Raw genomic sequence first — 17,249 nt, forward strand, 5'->3', positions numbered from 1 at the left:
AGGGTCATAAATGGAATCATAATTTGTAGCTTTTGTGCTTTATTTCACTCAGCCTAGTTTCCCCCATTTAACTGATGAATTCCAGTGGATTCAAAAGCCCGCACAGCATGGGCTTTTGAATCTACCAGCTGCTCTGTGAGAGAATGATGAGCAGTCTCCTACCCTTTGATTTTCAGCCTCTGTAAAACCACTGGGGAGTCAGCTGTGAGTTGTTTCCCACCTGGTGACAGTGCATTAGTTGTTTAATTATTTTTAAACCACTAAATTTGGGCTTTGGACTTGGGGGGTTTTTTGGGTTTGTTTGGTTTTTTTTTTAACTTCTTTTGTTGTTGTTGTTGTTTTGGACTTGGGTTTTTGTCTGTCTCTGATCATACTGCTTTTACATTTTAATAATTCCTGTGTATACTTTGCATTTTCAGTATAACAATAAAGAATACTGTTTGCTTACTGCTTTTATGGGCAAAATAGAATTCTTTGCCAGTTATTTTTGTGAGGATAGACTTAAAATTTTTTACTTGTAACACCAAATTCCTCTTAGGTATCCATTTCATTTGTGCCTTTTTTATGTCACTATTTTGTCTTCTTTATTGTATTAGTTGGCATCCTTTCATTTATATTTTACTCATATACATTGTCTTTGATTCATATACCTTGTGGCAGGTGTGGGGGTTCTTTTTATTATTTTTTATTTGAGTGAAGGCTTACAAATCATACATTCATAGTTTGTTTTATAACATTATCATCAATTAAATACAGTGTTTAATCAGCCTTCATTATGTATGACCTCTTTACCCAGTTTACTGATTTATTCCATAAGTTTATACCCCTTTCTCTCCTTTTCCCTCCCTGTTAACTACCACAATTGATAAACCTTTCCTTTTTATAATAGCTACTTGTACTTTTTATTTTTTAGTTTAAATTTTTTGAATTATATAATTGTACTTTTAAGCGAAGCATTCTAGTATTCTAGATAACAAAGTTGCATTATGAAATATTTAAAGCAAACTCTGTAGGCTATTTTATTATAGATTAATGCATTATTGAATTTTTTATTATTATTATTATTAGCTTGAGAAGTTTTCAAAGTCCTCCTTTTTCTACTTGTTTCTAGAGCATCATAAGAGTTGTATTCCATGATAGACGGTTACAATATACAGAACATCAGCAACTGGAAGGCTGGAAATGGAACCGTCCGGGAGACAGACTTCTTGATTTGGGTATAAGCCATAAGACTGTGGAGTGATGAGGACAGTCATTTCACTTCTCTCCCCCAACCCCGTCCCCATAGCGCTGGCTCCTCTCCCCCGGCCCCTTCCCCACAGTGCAGGCATTATGTGTTACTGTGTGGAGCATTTGTATTATTATAGCCTGTGACTTGAACTGTTTTGTAGTTAAAAGTGAAGTTGTTTTTAACTTAATAATTTGAAATAATTTACTTCAATTGTCATTATTTGGCACATGTTTAAACTAAATGTAACTATGGTAGGAGAAACTGATACCAAATAGATGAGTTGTGATAGTGAGGAAGTTGATTTTGAAGAACATTGATGTAAAGGCTCTGCCTGGACTGCAATCACTTTATGGGAATATATTCCAGTAAAAGCTAAGTTTTAAATTTTATTTTAATGTTTTGAATTTTAATGTAACTTTCTTTAAACTTAGATATACCAATGTCTGTGGGGATAATTGACACAAGGACAAACCCAAGCCAGTTAAACGCAGTTGAATTTCTTTGGGACCCTGCAAAACGCACATCTGCTTTCATTCAGGTTTGGACATTTACATTATTTAAAGCATCTTATTAACCTAATCATGCAGAAGGTCATGGGTGAGATGGAATTGTTTGTAACATATCCGTGTTTCACTTACAACCAAGTCATTATGCGGAAATTAGAAGACCTCATAGCAAAGCCGAGGATAACTACGTTCCATAACTGCCAGCTTGCTCTCTTCTCTCATTCCTCTCTCTCCTCTCTGATTGCACTGTTGTCAACACAGAACCAGCACATAACTGGCCCTCCATCATATGGGAGGTCATGGCCCATCTTTCTCCCAAGGGGACCACTGGTGGATGTGAACCACCAGACAGGCGCTGTCTGTGGGTGGACTGAATGAATCCACTGTGGTGTCCACAAGTTGATTTGTAATACTGCAAACAGTCAGTGGTGATCTCTTCTTGCACCTCAGTGTTCATTATGCATATGCCTGTACAAGACGCCTATCATCAATTCGTGACAGATTTTTCAGCTTTTCTTTTTCTTTTTTCACTATCATTCTAAGTGTAAAATGTCATACGAGACAGACAACTGATAATTGAGGAGTGGGTGTAATTTCTTTTAAATGCTTATTGTAAAATATTTTGGGCTTTTAAAAAAAATAACACTAAAATTTTGTTTAAAAAAATCAGTCATCAAAAAAAAAAATCAGTCATCATTCAGTTTTTTTACCACAATAATTTCCGTTTTTAATGAACAAATGCTACCCTTTTAGAAAGATTATGGTTTTGAAATTCTTAACTTCTTTTGAAAACTATTTAATAGTGAAATTTTCAAACCCAGAAAAAACAGCAAATTAATAATACATATTCTGTGTACTCTTCACCTGGCTTCAGAAGACAATAGTTTATGCTCTAATTGTTTTTTAAATACTTTAAATTCTAGATCCATCATTTTACCCGTTTGGTATCTGTAGCCAGTATTTAAGCATAGTACTGATCTACCTGAAAAGAAAACAAAATGACCGTGATTTTCTGTCTCATGGGTTCAGATTTGTAAGTGATGGCATTAATACTGCTGAGCAGGCCTTCTTTATGGGCAAGCAGAGCCGGCTGGCTGAGTGGGCTAGGGCTTGCTTGAATTAGAAAAGTATTTTTAGTGTATTTTATACTTTGGCAGTTTATCAGCAATATTCCCCATCAACTAAGAATCATGGTTTTAAGTTGTACACAGTCTTATTGTAGAGGCTGGCATTATTATATGGGATTGCTAGAAGAGGGACTGTGTAGCAGGCAGAATTAGTAAAGTTTGGTAGTCTGTACTAAGACTGTTACTTTAATGGTAAGTGTAAGAGGAGATGGAAGTGACAGAAGATGAGTAGTGTATCCAGGATCTTGAGTAACATGGATAGGATGAGTAAAGTGGGATATAGAAATAACAGACAAAACATCACAGTGTATAATAGGATAGCTTATCATTGCATTGGTACATAGAATTTGAAAGGAAATCTATACATTAGAAATAATTCACAGAGTCCTACTCACTTCCTGGCTGATCTCATACACCTAGTGAAGTCCAAGATAGAGAGGACCAGGAAGTTTGAAAAGTCAGACCTCAAGGCCCAGTATCATTGTTAAGGAAACAAACCATGTGCCTCCCAAGTGTCTGGTCCACAGAGTCCCTGAGGCAGGAGTGCTGTTAATGTGCTTGGATGACTCTCACCTTTTTCTTAGGAACCCGGAGCCCAAATGGCCAGTAGAGGAGTTACCAAGCCAAGTGCCAGGCTGTAGAGGTTTTTTTTGTGCTTAAAAAAACAAAACACACCAAACTGTCAAGATTCTGGAAAGGAAAAAAACCAAACAAACCAACCCACAACAGATTGTAGGGAGATACTTAGCTAATCTTTGGGAGTTCATTTTAAAGGATCTTGACTTGATACCGGTGCAGGACTTTCTAGAGGGGCCGCTATGCATGATAGCATGTGAGCAGTATACTTTGAATCCATGTCAGTTTGAATTGTTTTCTAGGTGCACTGTATCAGCACAGAATTCACTCCGAGGAAGCATGGAGGTGAAAAAGGAGTGCCTTTTAGGATCCAGGTTGACACTTTTAAGCAGAATGAGAATGGGGAATACACAGACCATCTCCATTCAGCTAGTTGCCAAATCAAAGTATTTAAGGTAAGAGAGAAACCTGCCTTTAGTTACTGAGACTTTATTTCACTTACAAATCTGTTTGCTATTTTCAGCCAGTTGATGAAATAATGTGTTTTCTTTTAAGCCTAAAGGAGCAGACAGGAAACAAAAGACAGACCGAGAGAAAATGGAGAAGAGAACTGCCCACGAGAAGGAGAAGTACCAGCCGTCCTATGACACCACGATCCTCACCGAGGTACGGCGGGCGGTGCCTTGGGTTGAAAGAGAAGCAAAGGTTTGCATATTGGCAGGAACCTAGAGGATGCGAGTCACCTCAGGGGGGAGGGAAGAATGGGTGGGGAGATTGGCATAATGGGTTTTATGACATTTTGGGGGGGAATCATAAATTTGGGGTTTTAGTAGATTGGTCTTTTGGGTGGGAATGAAGATGCTGAAATCCCAAATGGGTCTCAGAAACAGACCTAAATCATTTTTAAGATACTAAGTCGGGACCTAGAATGTCCAAGTTTGCCACTGCTGGGGTTTCTTTCCCTTTGACTCCTGCTAGTCATACATTTGTTTGATTGGCTACAGAGACAGGGTATTAGATCTTTCTTTGTGTAATGAAAAGACATTGATCCCAATCTTTGGTGTTTGTCCAGATGAGGCTTGAGCCTATAATTGAAGATGCAGTTGAACATGAGCAGAAAAAGTCCAGCAAGCGGACTTTGCCAGCAGACTACGGTGATTCTCTGGCAAAGCGAGGCAGTGTAAGGGGCTTCTGCTTCTCTCTTCATTGTGCAGTGTTAGATATAGGACCAACTTCCACTGAAAAGTAAAGCCAAAATTGTTCTTGATGTCCTTGTCTTAATTTAATTTGCTTTTGTTTAGACCCACTGCTTTCTTTTTGTTCCTCACTGAGGAAAATTTCCTAAATCTAACACTTTCAAACAAAGCACAAATAGTGTTGACCATATTGGGTGGCTTTGGAGGGAAGGAAAAAAAGCACTCTTAGATCTGTGTTCCCTCCTTGTGTCCTCCCTGTCTTCCCTTCCTCCTGCTCACACCCCACACCCACGCCCCCAGGAACACTAAAGTTACACCTGAAAAGACTTTCTTTAGTAAAACAGCTACAATTTTTGTGTAGTTAAAAAAGATGGTGCTTTCTCATGTGTATAATTGATAAGATTCCATTCACACTTTGATTTGACAAGTTTGATATTAACATACCCAGTAATAGTTTATGCCACATTTTCCTGCATGTTTAAGTGTGTGTGTTTTGCTTTTAAAAGCCTGTTTGGCAGATCAGTGAACAGTCTTTGATTGCATTCGTGTTTCCTACGTCTTCCGCCCTGTGCCTTCGTCTTTCAAGCCAGTGCTGTGCTCAAACCTGATGGCAGTCACCATGTGCCCAGAGGGCTTGGTTGATGGGGCATTTTCTTAGAATGATCATAGCACATCTTAATTTTTATGGCAGGACTCTCTAACAATCCTCAAAAGATGATCTAATCAGGTTAACTTAGGTCAGTTACATATCAAGAAATGTAAACACATTAAAAAGAAATCACAGATAGCTGTCATCCTGTGTGTTACTGGCAGCACTATTAAGCATTGTAGTTTGCATATAAAGATGAAAAAAATTTTTTTTAATTTTCATACATAAATTCCGTGATTACCTGTGGACTGTGAAAGCCGCAATCACAAGTGCCTCACTGTAGAATTAAAGTGGTGCAATTGTTTTATATACTTATGCATGCAGTAAGTGTGCCCCTGTTGGTGTGAAAGAGGAGCACACCAGGAATATTTTCTTTTATTGGACTGCTGCTTCAAGTCAAAGACTTGGAACAGCTCTGTGTACTTTGCCAAACACACACCTCCCCAATTTTGTATTTCTACTCCTGATTTTTTAGCCTAAGATTCACAAGTGATTCTCAGTAAAACTTTTGGGTAGATCTTAGTAACTCCAATCACTTTTCCTTCCTGTTAGAAGCTATTTAACGATTTTTTTAAATTTTTTTTTTTTTTAAATATGGGTTCTTGTGATGCATAAATACAGTCTAAAACTAACCTGAAGATAGTAAAGTTGGTGGTGGTAAGTTTTCAATGATTCTTCACTCTGAAAGCTTACTAGCTTGGGATTTCACATCTTCTACTGTGTTGCTTGCTGTCCTTGGCAATCGTTAGTTTGGTCGAGATGCTTGTAAACGTAGATGGAATTCATCTTGGAAACCTGTTTTTAAGAAAGTGACATATGACTTAATCCCTTGAAAAGAAAGCCAGTAGCACTTCCTGTCTTTGGCTAGTTCTTCGCTGGCCTTCAGAAGGCCAGCTTCCTTACCATTATTGCGTGCTTGAAGTTGACTTTTGGTAAAAAATGATACCCAGATTTAAAACCTTTACATTGAAGCCTAAAAATGACACTGTGTGCGGTGGCCTCACATTGACTAGAGTCACGCCTGTTTGGATCCCAGGAGACGATAAACAGCAAACCCCTTTCTAAGTCTCTTGAGCTCTGCCGCTTAGCTGTGTTTATTGACTCGGATCAGGACTGCCGACTGCGTCTGCCTGAGGTGGTCAGCACTGCCTAAAAAAAACGGCACCCAGAACGGACCAGTAGAGCCTCCTGCATTCAAGGTAGTTTCTAAGGGCACCAGGCACTGCCCCACTGCAGACTTTAAAAGACAAGGAAGGGAGTGGACGGGATAAAATAGACCCTGCCAAGTTCCTGCTGTGCTTTTCTCCTTAAGCTGAGACTGTAAAAGAAACCTGTAAAAATAGGACGCAGTGAGAATCAAGTGTGTCTAAAAGGAGACGCCTCTGTTGGGACCAGTTTTCATTAAAGATGATTAGGTTTCCAGGGCTCAGTGAATTGCAGATCATATTTATTTAGCAAAAGGTAAAAAGCAGCCTTTTGATCGTTTCATTTCCTCAATTAAGTAGCTGGCGGTAATTACCAAAGCAAATTTAAAGAGACTTGATATTTGTAGTATTAAAAAAGGCTTATGTAACTTAGATAGGATTTTGCTGTTTTACTGCTTTGAGTCTGGGCAGGAGTTAGAAGGAAACTTCATGGTAGCCGAGTTACTGTGGATGTGTCACACTGTCCATCCCCATGGCTGTCAAGTTGATTTTGACATACCCTGGAGGACAGCATGGTGGTGGTGGTGTACCGTTGAATCAGAAGTGACCCATAGCTGACCCTCTAGTGGGTTTTCAGAAGCTGTAAATCACATGGGAGGAGATTGCTCATCTTTCTCCCATGGAGCAGCTGTTGGATTCAGCCTTTGTACCTTTGAGTTGGCAGCACAGTTCTTTACAACTAAGCCACTAGAGTTCCACAGGACAGGGCGGATCTGCCCTATGGGGTTCTGCAGGCTGCAGTCTCCACTTCTGTTATGGAGATGGTGGGTTTGAGCGGGCCTTTTGGTTAGCAGTGAGTGCTTTAACCACTGTGACACCAGACTGTGCCCCTCCTTGGTGTTGCTGTAATTGACTAAATTTGCCAGCTGGCCTAGTGAGTCCTAGGCCTCAGCCCACATAAGCTGAAAGGAAGGGTAAGGACCCACTTAGCAAGGTGGAAAGAAAACCAAAGGGCCTTAGTTTTTAAAAGAAGGGTGTTGTGTGGACATCAGTTGGTATAACCTTGACCTCTCGTGTTAAGTGGTATGTCCAGCAGTGCTGTCTAGCCAGATGGCTTTCCCCCCTCTCCCCTTTGCATTTAATTGGAACAAAGTCTGTAATTATTTTTATCCCATTTCTGAGAGGATACATGCTTCAGTATTCTGTTTTCCTTGTGTCCATAACTTGGGTGAGTGTCAGACAAGGGTGGTCCTTAGACCAGAGAGATGTGATTGCAGCTTGTTGGCTCCTTCACTCTTTGTCATGACATCTTCATCGGACAGTTTTCATCATCAGTTTAAATAGTTGTTAAAGCTGTGGCATTTTCTTGGCATATTGAACTTGTATTTACATTATCTATTAAACAATGACATCAGTTTTTAAAGTTTGTTCTGTGGAATTTAAATAGCAATTTGACACCCACCATGATGCGTTTAAGCTCTGCTAAACCATAGGTGGTGCCTCTGGCAGTTCAAATCTACCAGCCGCCTCTGTGGCAGAATGGACTCTCCTCCTGTGCCGTCTACAGCCTCCCAAAACCCGCTGGGGCAGGTTCTGATTGAGCAGCGGCAGTGTGGAGCCTCAGGCCTGTAGTGCTATACTGGTGGGACCGTTAAGCAAAAGGTTGGCAGTTTACAACCCATCGGCCGAGCTCTAAAGAACAGTGTGGGGAGCGCCAGCCTCGGAATCCAGTGGCCGTCATCAGTTTAGATGGACTTGGTGGCCGTGGGTTTAGTTTTGGTTTATCATTCATTTAAAAGTGTACACTTGAGTTCCTTAATAATATGAAGTTCTCTTTGGCTTTTTGGTTATGATATCATTTCTGTTGCACTCACCTCAAATAATTTTAAACTCATACGCCATATTTTTATGATTGAAAGACCACCCTAATACTTTATAGCCAACTTATATAAAAGATTTAAAAATTCTGTGAATGTATTGCTCATAACTGAGTTGAGACATTTAAAACTTAGTATTTTTAGTACCAATTTATCAAAGACAAAATTATGAAAATTTTGAAGAATGATTATTATAAAAATTGAAATATTACTAGAAATATATCTTAAATGAGACATGGTAGAAAATCACAGGCTTTTGATTTTTTTTATATAGATGTGAGAAAACCTGGTTTTTATAAGCAGAAAACCTCTTTCAGCATTATTGTTCACATGTTGAACTCCTTTTGCGTTATCTGACAAAACCCTGGCATCTGTTTTAACAGTCTAGTAGACAGTGTGCCAGCTGATAGATCAGTTCAGTCCTCTTTGAGTTGTGTTGAAAGCAAGAAAAAACTGAAACCCACTTGGTTGGCATTTTCTTCTTTGCAGTCTCTAGAGTCCTGGATTATATTCTCAGGGTCTTCGAGTGCTCTTGTGCTTGGCTTTGGAAGTGTTACACTCTGAGGTATAGTGAGAGAGGGGGTGACTTTCTTGTATTGACTGAGGGAAGGGTGATTATGAAAGCAGATCTTGGGAACGGAGAGCCTTCTCAGAACAATTTTAACCTAGTGTCTGTTGGGTGGGGTCCCTGCCTAGGGGGGCTTAGACTGCTTTGGAGACCACCCTGGCTGCTCACTGTGCTTTTGATGTTCGCTCTCATCTTTCCTAACAGTCAGTGTGACTTTACTCCAAGCCTGCTAAGAATAGTACTTTGAGCTGAACAAATACTTGAGTTCACCATGTCCCCTCCTAGCCTAGACAGACAGCAGCGAACACTATTCTGCATTTTTCACACATCTGGGTGTTTGGCATTCCTTGGGGATTCCTCATCTTGGGATGCAAGTGGGGGAGTCGGGTGTGGGGGAGGAGAAGGGGGTGATAGGCAGGGCAGAACCACTGCCTTTCCAGTGTTGCTTATGATTCTCCTGTCTCTGTTCCTCTTAAATCTTGATAGATACCTCGGGGGTGGGGGGTTAGGGAGGCTGAAATCCTAGTCAAGAGGGAGGTGAAAGTCTTTGAAACAGATTGTACAAAAGCATATCCTTAAAACGTCTTTATAAATTTTTACTGCTATTACCACTTCAGGTCTCCTAAGATTAATCAGTATCTAGCTGCACACAGCAGGTAAACTTTTCTTTGCCACACAGAAGTCAGTTTGCTATGTTTCTGTGAGGTTGCTTGATGAGTGTCCAGTATCTTGAATTATGTAATTTTGCATTTGGCCAGACTAGAGATAAATAACAGAAGTTATCTGTTCACCTTCTTGAAAAGCCCAGCGTTGATTTCTTTTTGTTTTGTCCTTAGTGTTCTCCATGGCCAGACACCCCCACAGCCTATGTGAATAACAGCCCCTCCGCGGCGCCCACGTTCACCTCACCCCCGCAGAGCACCTGCAGTGTCCCAGACAGGTACCTGTTGTGTGGGATTGTGTAAGCTAAGGTGTGCTGAGTCTCATGAGTCTCTCCATTTCCACAGCCTCTTTTTTGGTATTGTTGAAGCATGTAAGTAACGAGAACAGTTCTGTACCTCAGTGTCAGAGAAAAATCATTATCTGGTCTTTACCTGCCGACTTTTGTGCTTCTAGCCTCATGTGACCAACTGTGGAAATTGTAGAAGACGGGGCATGTTTTGAATATAGAGCCAACATGTAGATATTTGTGTAAGAATAGCATTAATGGGCTCACAGATAGAGAAGGGCAGTCCGCACCCCAGAAACCTAAGGAATTGAGTTGCCAGTGTGCCCCTAGGAGATAGCACTCTGATTTAAAAACACAAGAATTGTAGGAGAAATTAGTATCTTTTGTTCTTGTGAACTTTATTTTCTGTAATTATGGATATGTATATTAATCAATGATAACTACTTCGTATTTAGGTAATAGACTGACATGTAATGATTCTTAAAAGTTTATTACTAAAGTAGGGTTTGATATTTTGTTTGGTTATTTTGATTTTTTAAAAAACTTTGTGGGGTTTTACCTTTTTTTTAGTTGTTTATCTGATTAGATTTCTCCAGCCAGAGGAGTTTCCTCCTGGACAGATGGCAGAGCCGGACAGGCGCAGCGTAGGCCTCTCCGCGTCTCCAGCACCTCTTTGTGTTGACTGTGACCAGGAGTGCCTACTGTGCAGACTTCTGTTCTCTAGTTCATCCCATTCACATAGTTTAATGGTCTTTTATCTCTTGATTTTTAAAAATACTTTTTTCTTCCTTCTCAGCAATTCCTCTTCTCCAAATCATCAGGGAGATGGCGTCTCACAGGCCTCCAGTGAAGTAAGTGTCCTCCCCCTTCCCCCCGAGCTTGTAGGGCCGCACAGGGTCACGGGGAGGTCCTGCCCATGTGCTTGCATTTTTAAATTTTTTTTTACTCCCCATTTTAGAACTAGATGGTTTCTGTGTTGTGTTTACATGCTCTTTGTAACATGTGAGATACTTAGGGCTACTTTTTGGCAGTTTGAGAATTTGTTTACACTCAGTTTTTTTGTTAATAGCAACTTCAGCCTTCAGCCACAATCCAGGAAACCCAGCAATGGCTGCTTAAAAACCGGTTCTCTTCCTACACAAGACTGTTCTCCAACTTTTCAGGTACATTTGCTTGCTTACTTCTGTGCTTTTCATAACTTTCAGATAAAACATTTTGACTCTGAAATACAAGCTGACAAGAAGTTACACAAAAAATACACAAGGAGGCCCTTTGTTCCTGGCCTGCTTTCCCTACACGAACTCTCGTATCGTCCAAATGAAGGCACTGACATAGGAACATTACAGATTTCACCAGATTTATCTGTACTCATTTGTGTGTGTACATAGCTCTAACTCCATTCTCATTAATTTTTCATTTTGAAATAATTTTGTAGGAAGTTGCAAGGCTGCTCTGGAAAAGCTTGTGTATCCACTGGTTTCTCCCAGTGGGAGTACCAGATTTTCTGTAATTGTTATATAAAACTACACCAAGAAATTTACTTTCTGCCATTTGATTAGAGCGCTCTGGTGGCATAGTCTGAAGGGAGTTGCACTGCTCACTGAAAGGTTTTGCGTCCCTGATGGTTTGAATGCACCGGTGTTTCCAAATCTTTTCTATTGTGAACAAAGCCACAGTAGACATGGGTCAGCATCTATATGCTTGGGTGGCAGTTCTTGTTTCTTTAGGGCATATTCCCAGGAATGGAATTGCTGGGTCAAATACTTTTATTTGCAACTTTTTGAGAAAGCGCCGTTTTTACACTCCTATTAACAGTGCATAAGGGTTCTAGTTTCTCCACAAACTTGCCAGCATTTGTTGTTTGCTGTTCTGTTAAATTTTTCTACTCTCACTAGGGTGAGGTGATACCTCAAGAGTTGTTTTGATTTGCATCTCTTAGATCTAGGGATTTTGAACATTTCTTCATGTGTTTGTTCGCCATTTGAATGTCTTCTTTGGTGAAGTGTCTGTTCATATCCTGTGCCCATTTTTTAGGTAGGTTGTTTACCTTGATCTTCTTGTGCTCTAATATTTTATAAATTCTAGATGTAAGTCCCTTATCATTACCAGATACTTTTTTCCCAGTCTGTGGCTTTTTTTACCCTTTTGAAGTTTTTTGGATGTGCATAGGGATTTGATTCAGGCTTTCTCCACTTAGCAAAAGGCCTTGAGATCCTTCTCACTAGTTTTGTACTAGTACCTTGTTAATTTTATTGTTTGGCCGTATTCTGTGGTTAGGGAGCTCTGGAGGCTTAATGGTAAGGAGTTGTGCTGCCAACCCCAAGGCAGACGTTTGACTCTACTACGTGCTCTGTGAGAGAAGAAAGGTGGACAGTCTCCTGTTGTGAATTACAGCCTCTGAAACCCTGCAGGAGGGTCAGCTGCTGACTCAGGATACCTAACAGCAGCTCCTCTTTGGGACAGGCATGCTCCCTGTCATAACAGGATGTGAAGATGCTTAAGTGTTAATTTCATAATATTTCTTAAATAGTAAACTAAGACCATTTAGATGTTGTTTTAAAAAGGGCCAAACATGCTTCTGTAGGTACTGCTATAGAAAATCTGTTTGGAAGGACAGTAATGGATGTTTTAGACAGGATAAATGGCCGAGGCAACATTTTACAGGCCTGTTCGGCACAGGAAGATCTAGCTCTGGTTGGGAGAGCAGTGGTCCCCGTGGGCTTCCCTAGGTCTTTTATATCCATGGAGACACAGGGAAGTAGAATTCTTTGATTCTTGTGGGCACTCAGATTCAGAGGGCTTGTCTGGGTCAAGGGTGTATATCCCTATGTGTTTCGAGTGCCTAGTGGATCCTCTGAAGGAGAGGAGAGCTAACCTCTCCTCCTTGTCTCAGGTATGATGTTCATGTGTCATAGGAGAGTGCTTCTCTGGCCTTTATCTCTACAAAGTACAGTGATTAGGCTGTTCCATCTAAGCCCTTAAAACAAAAGGAGAACCGTGCTATCTTATTACATAGAGAAGATGAAAATGATGCCTTCATCTCAGGGCATAAACTGCATCGTGAGTACTTCTTTCACTGCCCGCCATCCACAACGATACTCTGCTCAGTGTCCAAGACTTTTAAGTTCCTGTGGAGGAGAGAGCCCAGCTTTTCTCTCTGTGCTGCTGGTAGTTTTGAACCTCAGGAGACGCAGGGTCTGTGGGTTAGCATCACAGCAGGCTCCAGATGACACCACCAGAGCTCCCCCTTCAATAAGAGTAAAATGAAGGACTCACATAAAACACAGATGAATATGATGAACCTCCGTGTGGCCTCCTCACCTGCAGAAATGACCAGTCTTTTGTCAGTGTCCCTCTCCTTTTTTTTTTTTTTAAACAAAGCCTAGATATTATGTCACATGGGACAAATGTTAAAAGTATACCAGAATCCACTCTGCTTTCCTATTAAAACTGGATGTTGTGACAGTTGTGTTAAAGAAAGACTCTTCATTCCATTCTGTAGTGCACAGAAGTCTAGTCAGGCTATAGTTGTGTGACTTTGGGCAATTCCCCAAGAATTTCAAGTTCCATTGATTGACCAATCTGAGGGAAGAAAAAAAAGTAACACTTTAATCACTTGGGGTCATAGTCAAGTTTGTGCAGACATGCACAGCCCCACCCCAGACTTGGAAATTGTTTTCAAAATAGTCCCGTAGGCTCTGCCTGCCAACTCAATTTACGGCATACCTGCTCTGAGCCACTGTTGACATAATGGAGGCAGCAAGATGTGTGCTCAGGATACCAGAGATGTTTTAAAGGATATTGCCCTCGCTGTGTGGATACAGAGCCAGCTCGTTCTTCATTTTTGTGTGAACCACCTTTCTGCTGCTCTCCAGGTGCCGACTTACTAAAACTGACAAAGGAGGATTTAGTACAGATCTGTGGCGCCGCTGATGGAATCCGACTCTATAATTCTCTGAAATCAAGGTAAAACACTGCATTTGAAAGGAAGAGTTTTGTTTGGACCAGTGTGCCTTTGGTTGCATGAGGAGTGTGGGCTGACTGTTGCTCCACGCCCGGCCCGGCAGCACGTTCACAAGGAGACTTACTGTGTGTGCACCCTCAGGCCAGGTGCAGATATGATGCAGGCTCTGAGGTCACAGGTAGACTAAGACGGGTAGAATGCACATGGACAGTGCTCACGGCTTGAAGTCGACTGGGTTATGTATGTGAACTATACAGAATCTGTGGTTTTCAAGATCGTGGCTACTAAACCGTTACTTAAAATGTAAACTTCCATTTCAATTAAATGCTAGCACTTTTAAAATGATTTTATTATTACTGCTATGTGTGGTGTCAGTTCCATTAAAACGGAATCTTCAGTAATTTTTGCTGAATTGAAACTGAAGTTTGACAGCATCTCAGTGGTTTAGAGTCTAGATGTTCAGATTAGACCACCTGTGATAGTTGGGGTGAAATGTGTGGGTTTTATTTTTGTATTAGTAAATGATTTTAAATAACAGTGTAAAGTTATTCTAAGGGATTAAAATCTAGAATCCTATAGTTGGTCTTGTGAATCTGCTATGTGGCGACTTTTCTAGACTAAGACGGCATCTTCCCCTTGCAGATCAGTCAGGCCCCGCTTAACCATCTACGTCTGCCAGGAGCAGCCCAGCAGCACGCAGGCTGCAGGCAGTAGGGAGAACGGTGGCAGTGCGCCCTATGGTGAGTATGGAGAGGCAGCTTGCCTCCTCTCCAGTGAGAAGTGGTTAGGACCTGAGCGGGCCTTGGAGAGACTCCTGGTGCATTGGGACTTGCCCATTGCTGCTGTCAGAGTATGACCACAAGAGCAGACGAGGGAGCTGCCAGTGTCCGTCTACTATCGGGCTTTTTAGCCTAGAAAAGAGAGGAGTATAGATTATTGAAATGAGCTGTCAGTGACAGCTTGGCACATATCTCTCACCCCGTTTTACTGACTTGGGGGTTGTGCAGGTGCGTGTGTGGATTGTCACAGGCTAGAGCCACCACACCATCCTGGCTGGCCAGTCAGGGAGGCTCGTGTTTGCAGTCTGCTGTCATGGCAAACACACATTATTTCTCACCTGCACGTGGGAGAGCTGCTCAGCCAAAGGTTTCTCCTCATCCATGTGGGATAGATCACTAGGTGAGGAGAAATAATCCTGGCACTTCCCTCTTTTCCACATGGTGCTTAAAAAGGTTTTCTTGTTTGTATGGTAACATCCTCCTTTACCACATTCTGAAAGGGATGAGAGCAGTGTGGTTGGAACTCTTCAGGGAGAGAGATTACAGAACTCAAAAAGGCAGCTGTGCTTTAAGAATGAGAAGGGGTATGAAAAATGTCTCATGATTTAATTTTATTGATCCTTTGGAGGGGAGAGGATGAGTGGTCTTTTACTTTCAGAATAAATTCTCAGTAGTAGGATTACCAAATCAAGGGCCTTTTTTAAACCAACTGGCTTCCTGTTCTTAGATTTTTCCCAAGATTGTGCAGCTATTGTCAGAAATCTTTTAGTTCTAACTTCTGGAAAGATCTCCACTACTTTACAGTCTGTCCTGCTGATTGAGCCTTGAATACTTGTAACTCCATGTCACTTAAGAGTAAGATGAATGCACAGATGAAGAAAATCTGAATCCCTAGTACAGAGTTCCTGTTCTTTATTCGTGAGCACAGCACAGTCAGTATTTAAGAATACGTTGGGTGAACTTAGGGTAGTAACAGGGAAGATGTTATTTGAAAGGTGTGATCTTCCCTGTGTATCAGGTGAAACAAAATCAGATTACTGGTAAAGTGTGGCTCTTGTTTTTTCATTTCAGTTTATCATGCAATCTATTTGGAAGAAATGGTTGCCTCAGAAGTGGCCCGAAAGCTCGCGGTGGTGTTTAATATCCCTTCGCACCAGGTTAACCACGTATACAGACAGGGCCCCACTGGCATTCACATTCTTGTTAGTGATCAGGTAAGCAGAATGGCTGGCTGCTCTACCTTGGCGTTAATACTTTTGTAAATATTGTAGAACTAGAGAAGAAATCTGTAAACTCTTACACATATTCAAAAATCCTTTTCTACGAGTTAGGGGTTAGTTTTAACGAATTTCTGCCTTTAGTGATAAGTGGCAAGTACTAACAGAAGAGCACATCTGCGAAACCACTTTGTTAGTGATGATTCACAGGTACGCAGGGCCGCAGTGGTGAAATGAATGGACTTCGTCGTGGCAGGTGCGCACTGCACAGGCCTTTCATAAAGTACTTCTGCAAGGGCAACAGACGACAAGGCATTTTCCTTTAACAACTAATATTAACCACCACTGTGCAGTTACGACAGGACAACTGTGTTTTAATTATATATTTGCTTTCTCTTTCTAGATGGTTCAGAATTTTCAAGATGAGAGTTGTTTTTTATTCTCCACAATAAAAGGTACTGTGCAGAGTCAGACACTGGGATTGTAATTGGCAACCGTCGTGTGTCTGCTTTTGAAAATGCTGGCTTTAGTGATTGTGCTAGAATTAGCCAAAAGGGAAAATGAGCCAGTCCTTGTTGGTGACGGTATGAAATCGGCCCGTTTTGTTGAGCACCTTGTGGTGGATACCATACTGTCAGCTGCTAGGGTCAAGCCTAGGTCCTTAGTTATGTAAGTAATATGTAAATCAAAATTGCCTTACCAAATACACCTGTTTACCAAGGGTCTTAAGTGTCACAAAGGAATGAGACAGTGCGCAGTGCTTCAGAAGGTCGAGGCTGTAAAGCTGTCAGCAGGCATATCGAGCCCTCCCTTGCAAGTGCACTGGGTTCACGTCTGCAGGACATGGTGCTGGAACTGCACAGGAAGGTCACTGAAGTTGTCTGAAGGCAAAGGAGGGGTTGACTTTCAGATGTTTGGAATTTATCCTGGAGTAGTTCCAAAGTCTTTTCCAGAAAATATGGCTTAAAAACATTCCTGTTTTTAATCATCCGTTAGTACACGTCTTTTGTAGTGTTGACATCCTCCACTCTGCGTCTCACCACCAGGTCCACACTCAGTAATAGCAGTAGACAGCAAATGTCTGATGAAGGTGGAGGAAATTGAGTTCCTGAGGTCGTTTTCTTAGGTTGTTTTAGACACTATCCTGAACTAAGCACTTGATTGCCATCGACTGTAGGCAGTTGCAGTGCTAACCAAAGGTCCAGGGAGGAAGATGGCCAGTCTCCTTAGGAAAGCCATCACACCTCAGCTGTCAGGCGACTCCAGCTTGCTGGCAACATGTTTTCCCCCGATTAGGGAGTGGTGGGAGAATATTGATTGCCCCCCATCCCTTGCTGACAAATGTGGTCAGTGTCTTTCCTTTTCTCTGCAGTTGAAAACGGCGATGGTGTCCACATAATTTTGAAGTGATGTCCTATGTAGATTGAACTATATTCAGTACCAAATAAAGTGTGTGAAGACCGAA

General features: G+C 41.3%; 1 protein-coding gene across 2 annotated transcripts in view; it reads left to right on the forward strand.

Annotated features, from left to right (window-relative positions):
* The window catches only part of UBP1 (upstream binding protein 1 (LBP-1a)), a 33,891-nt gene extending 16,697 nt beyond the window's left edge, over positions 1-17,194 (forward strand). The window contains exons 4-16 of one of the 2 annotated variants that reach the window (XM_006890611.1): positions 1,112-1,217; positions 1,663-1,769; positions 3,743-3,895; positions 3,996-4,106; positions 4,513-4,620; positions 9,712-9,815; positions 10,621-10,675; positions 10,894-10,987; positions 13,700-13,790; positions 14,431-14,528; positions 15,639-15,781; positions 16,188-16,239; positions 17,157-17,194. In XM_006890611.1, the coding sequence (XP_006890673.1) occupies positions 1,112-1,217; positions 1,663-1,769; positions 3,743-3,895; positions 3,996-4,106; positions 4,513-4,620; positions 9,712-9,815; positions 10,621-10,675; positions 10,894-10,987; positions 13,700-13,790; positions 14,431-14,528; positions 15,639-15,781; positions 16,188-16,239; positions 17,157-17,194 (1,260 nt within the window). The remainder of the gene's footprint in view (positions 1-1,111; positions 1,218-1,662; positions 1,770-3,742; positions 3,896-3,995; positions 4,107-4,512; positions 4,621-9,711; positions 9,816-10,620; positions 10,676-10,893; positions 10,988-13,699; positions 13,791-14,430; positions 14,529-15,638; positions 15,782-16,187; positions 16,240-17,156) is intronic. The other variant, XM_006890612.1, reaches the window with a different exon arrangement.
* Positions 17,195-17,249: the final 55 nt, after the last annotated feature.

The sequence above is a fragment of the Elephantulus edwardii genome, unplaced genomic scaffold (genome assembly GCF_000299155.1).
Source record: "Elephantulus edwardii isolate Elephantulus edwardi_28Jun2011 unplaced genomic scaffold, EleEdw1.0 scaffold00091, whole genome shotgun sequence".
Lineage (NCBI taxonomy): Eukaryota > Metazoa > Chordata > Mammalia > Macroscelidea > Macroscelididae > Elephantulus > Elephantulus edwardii.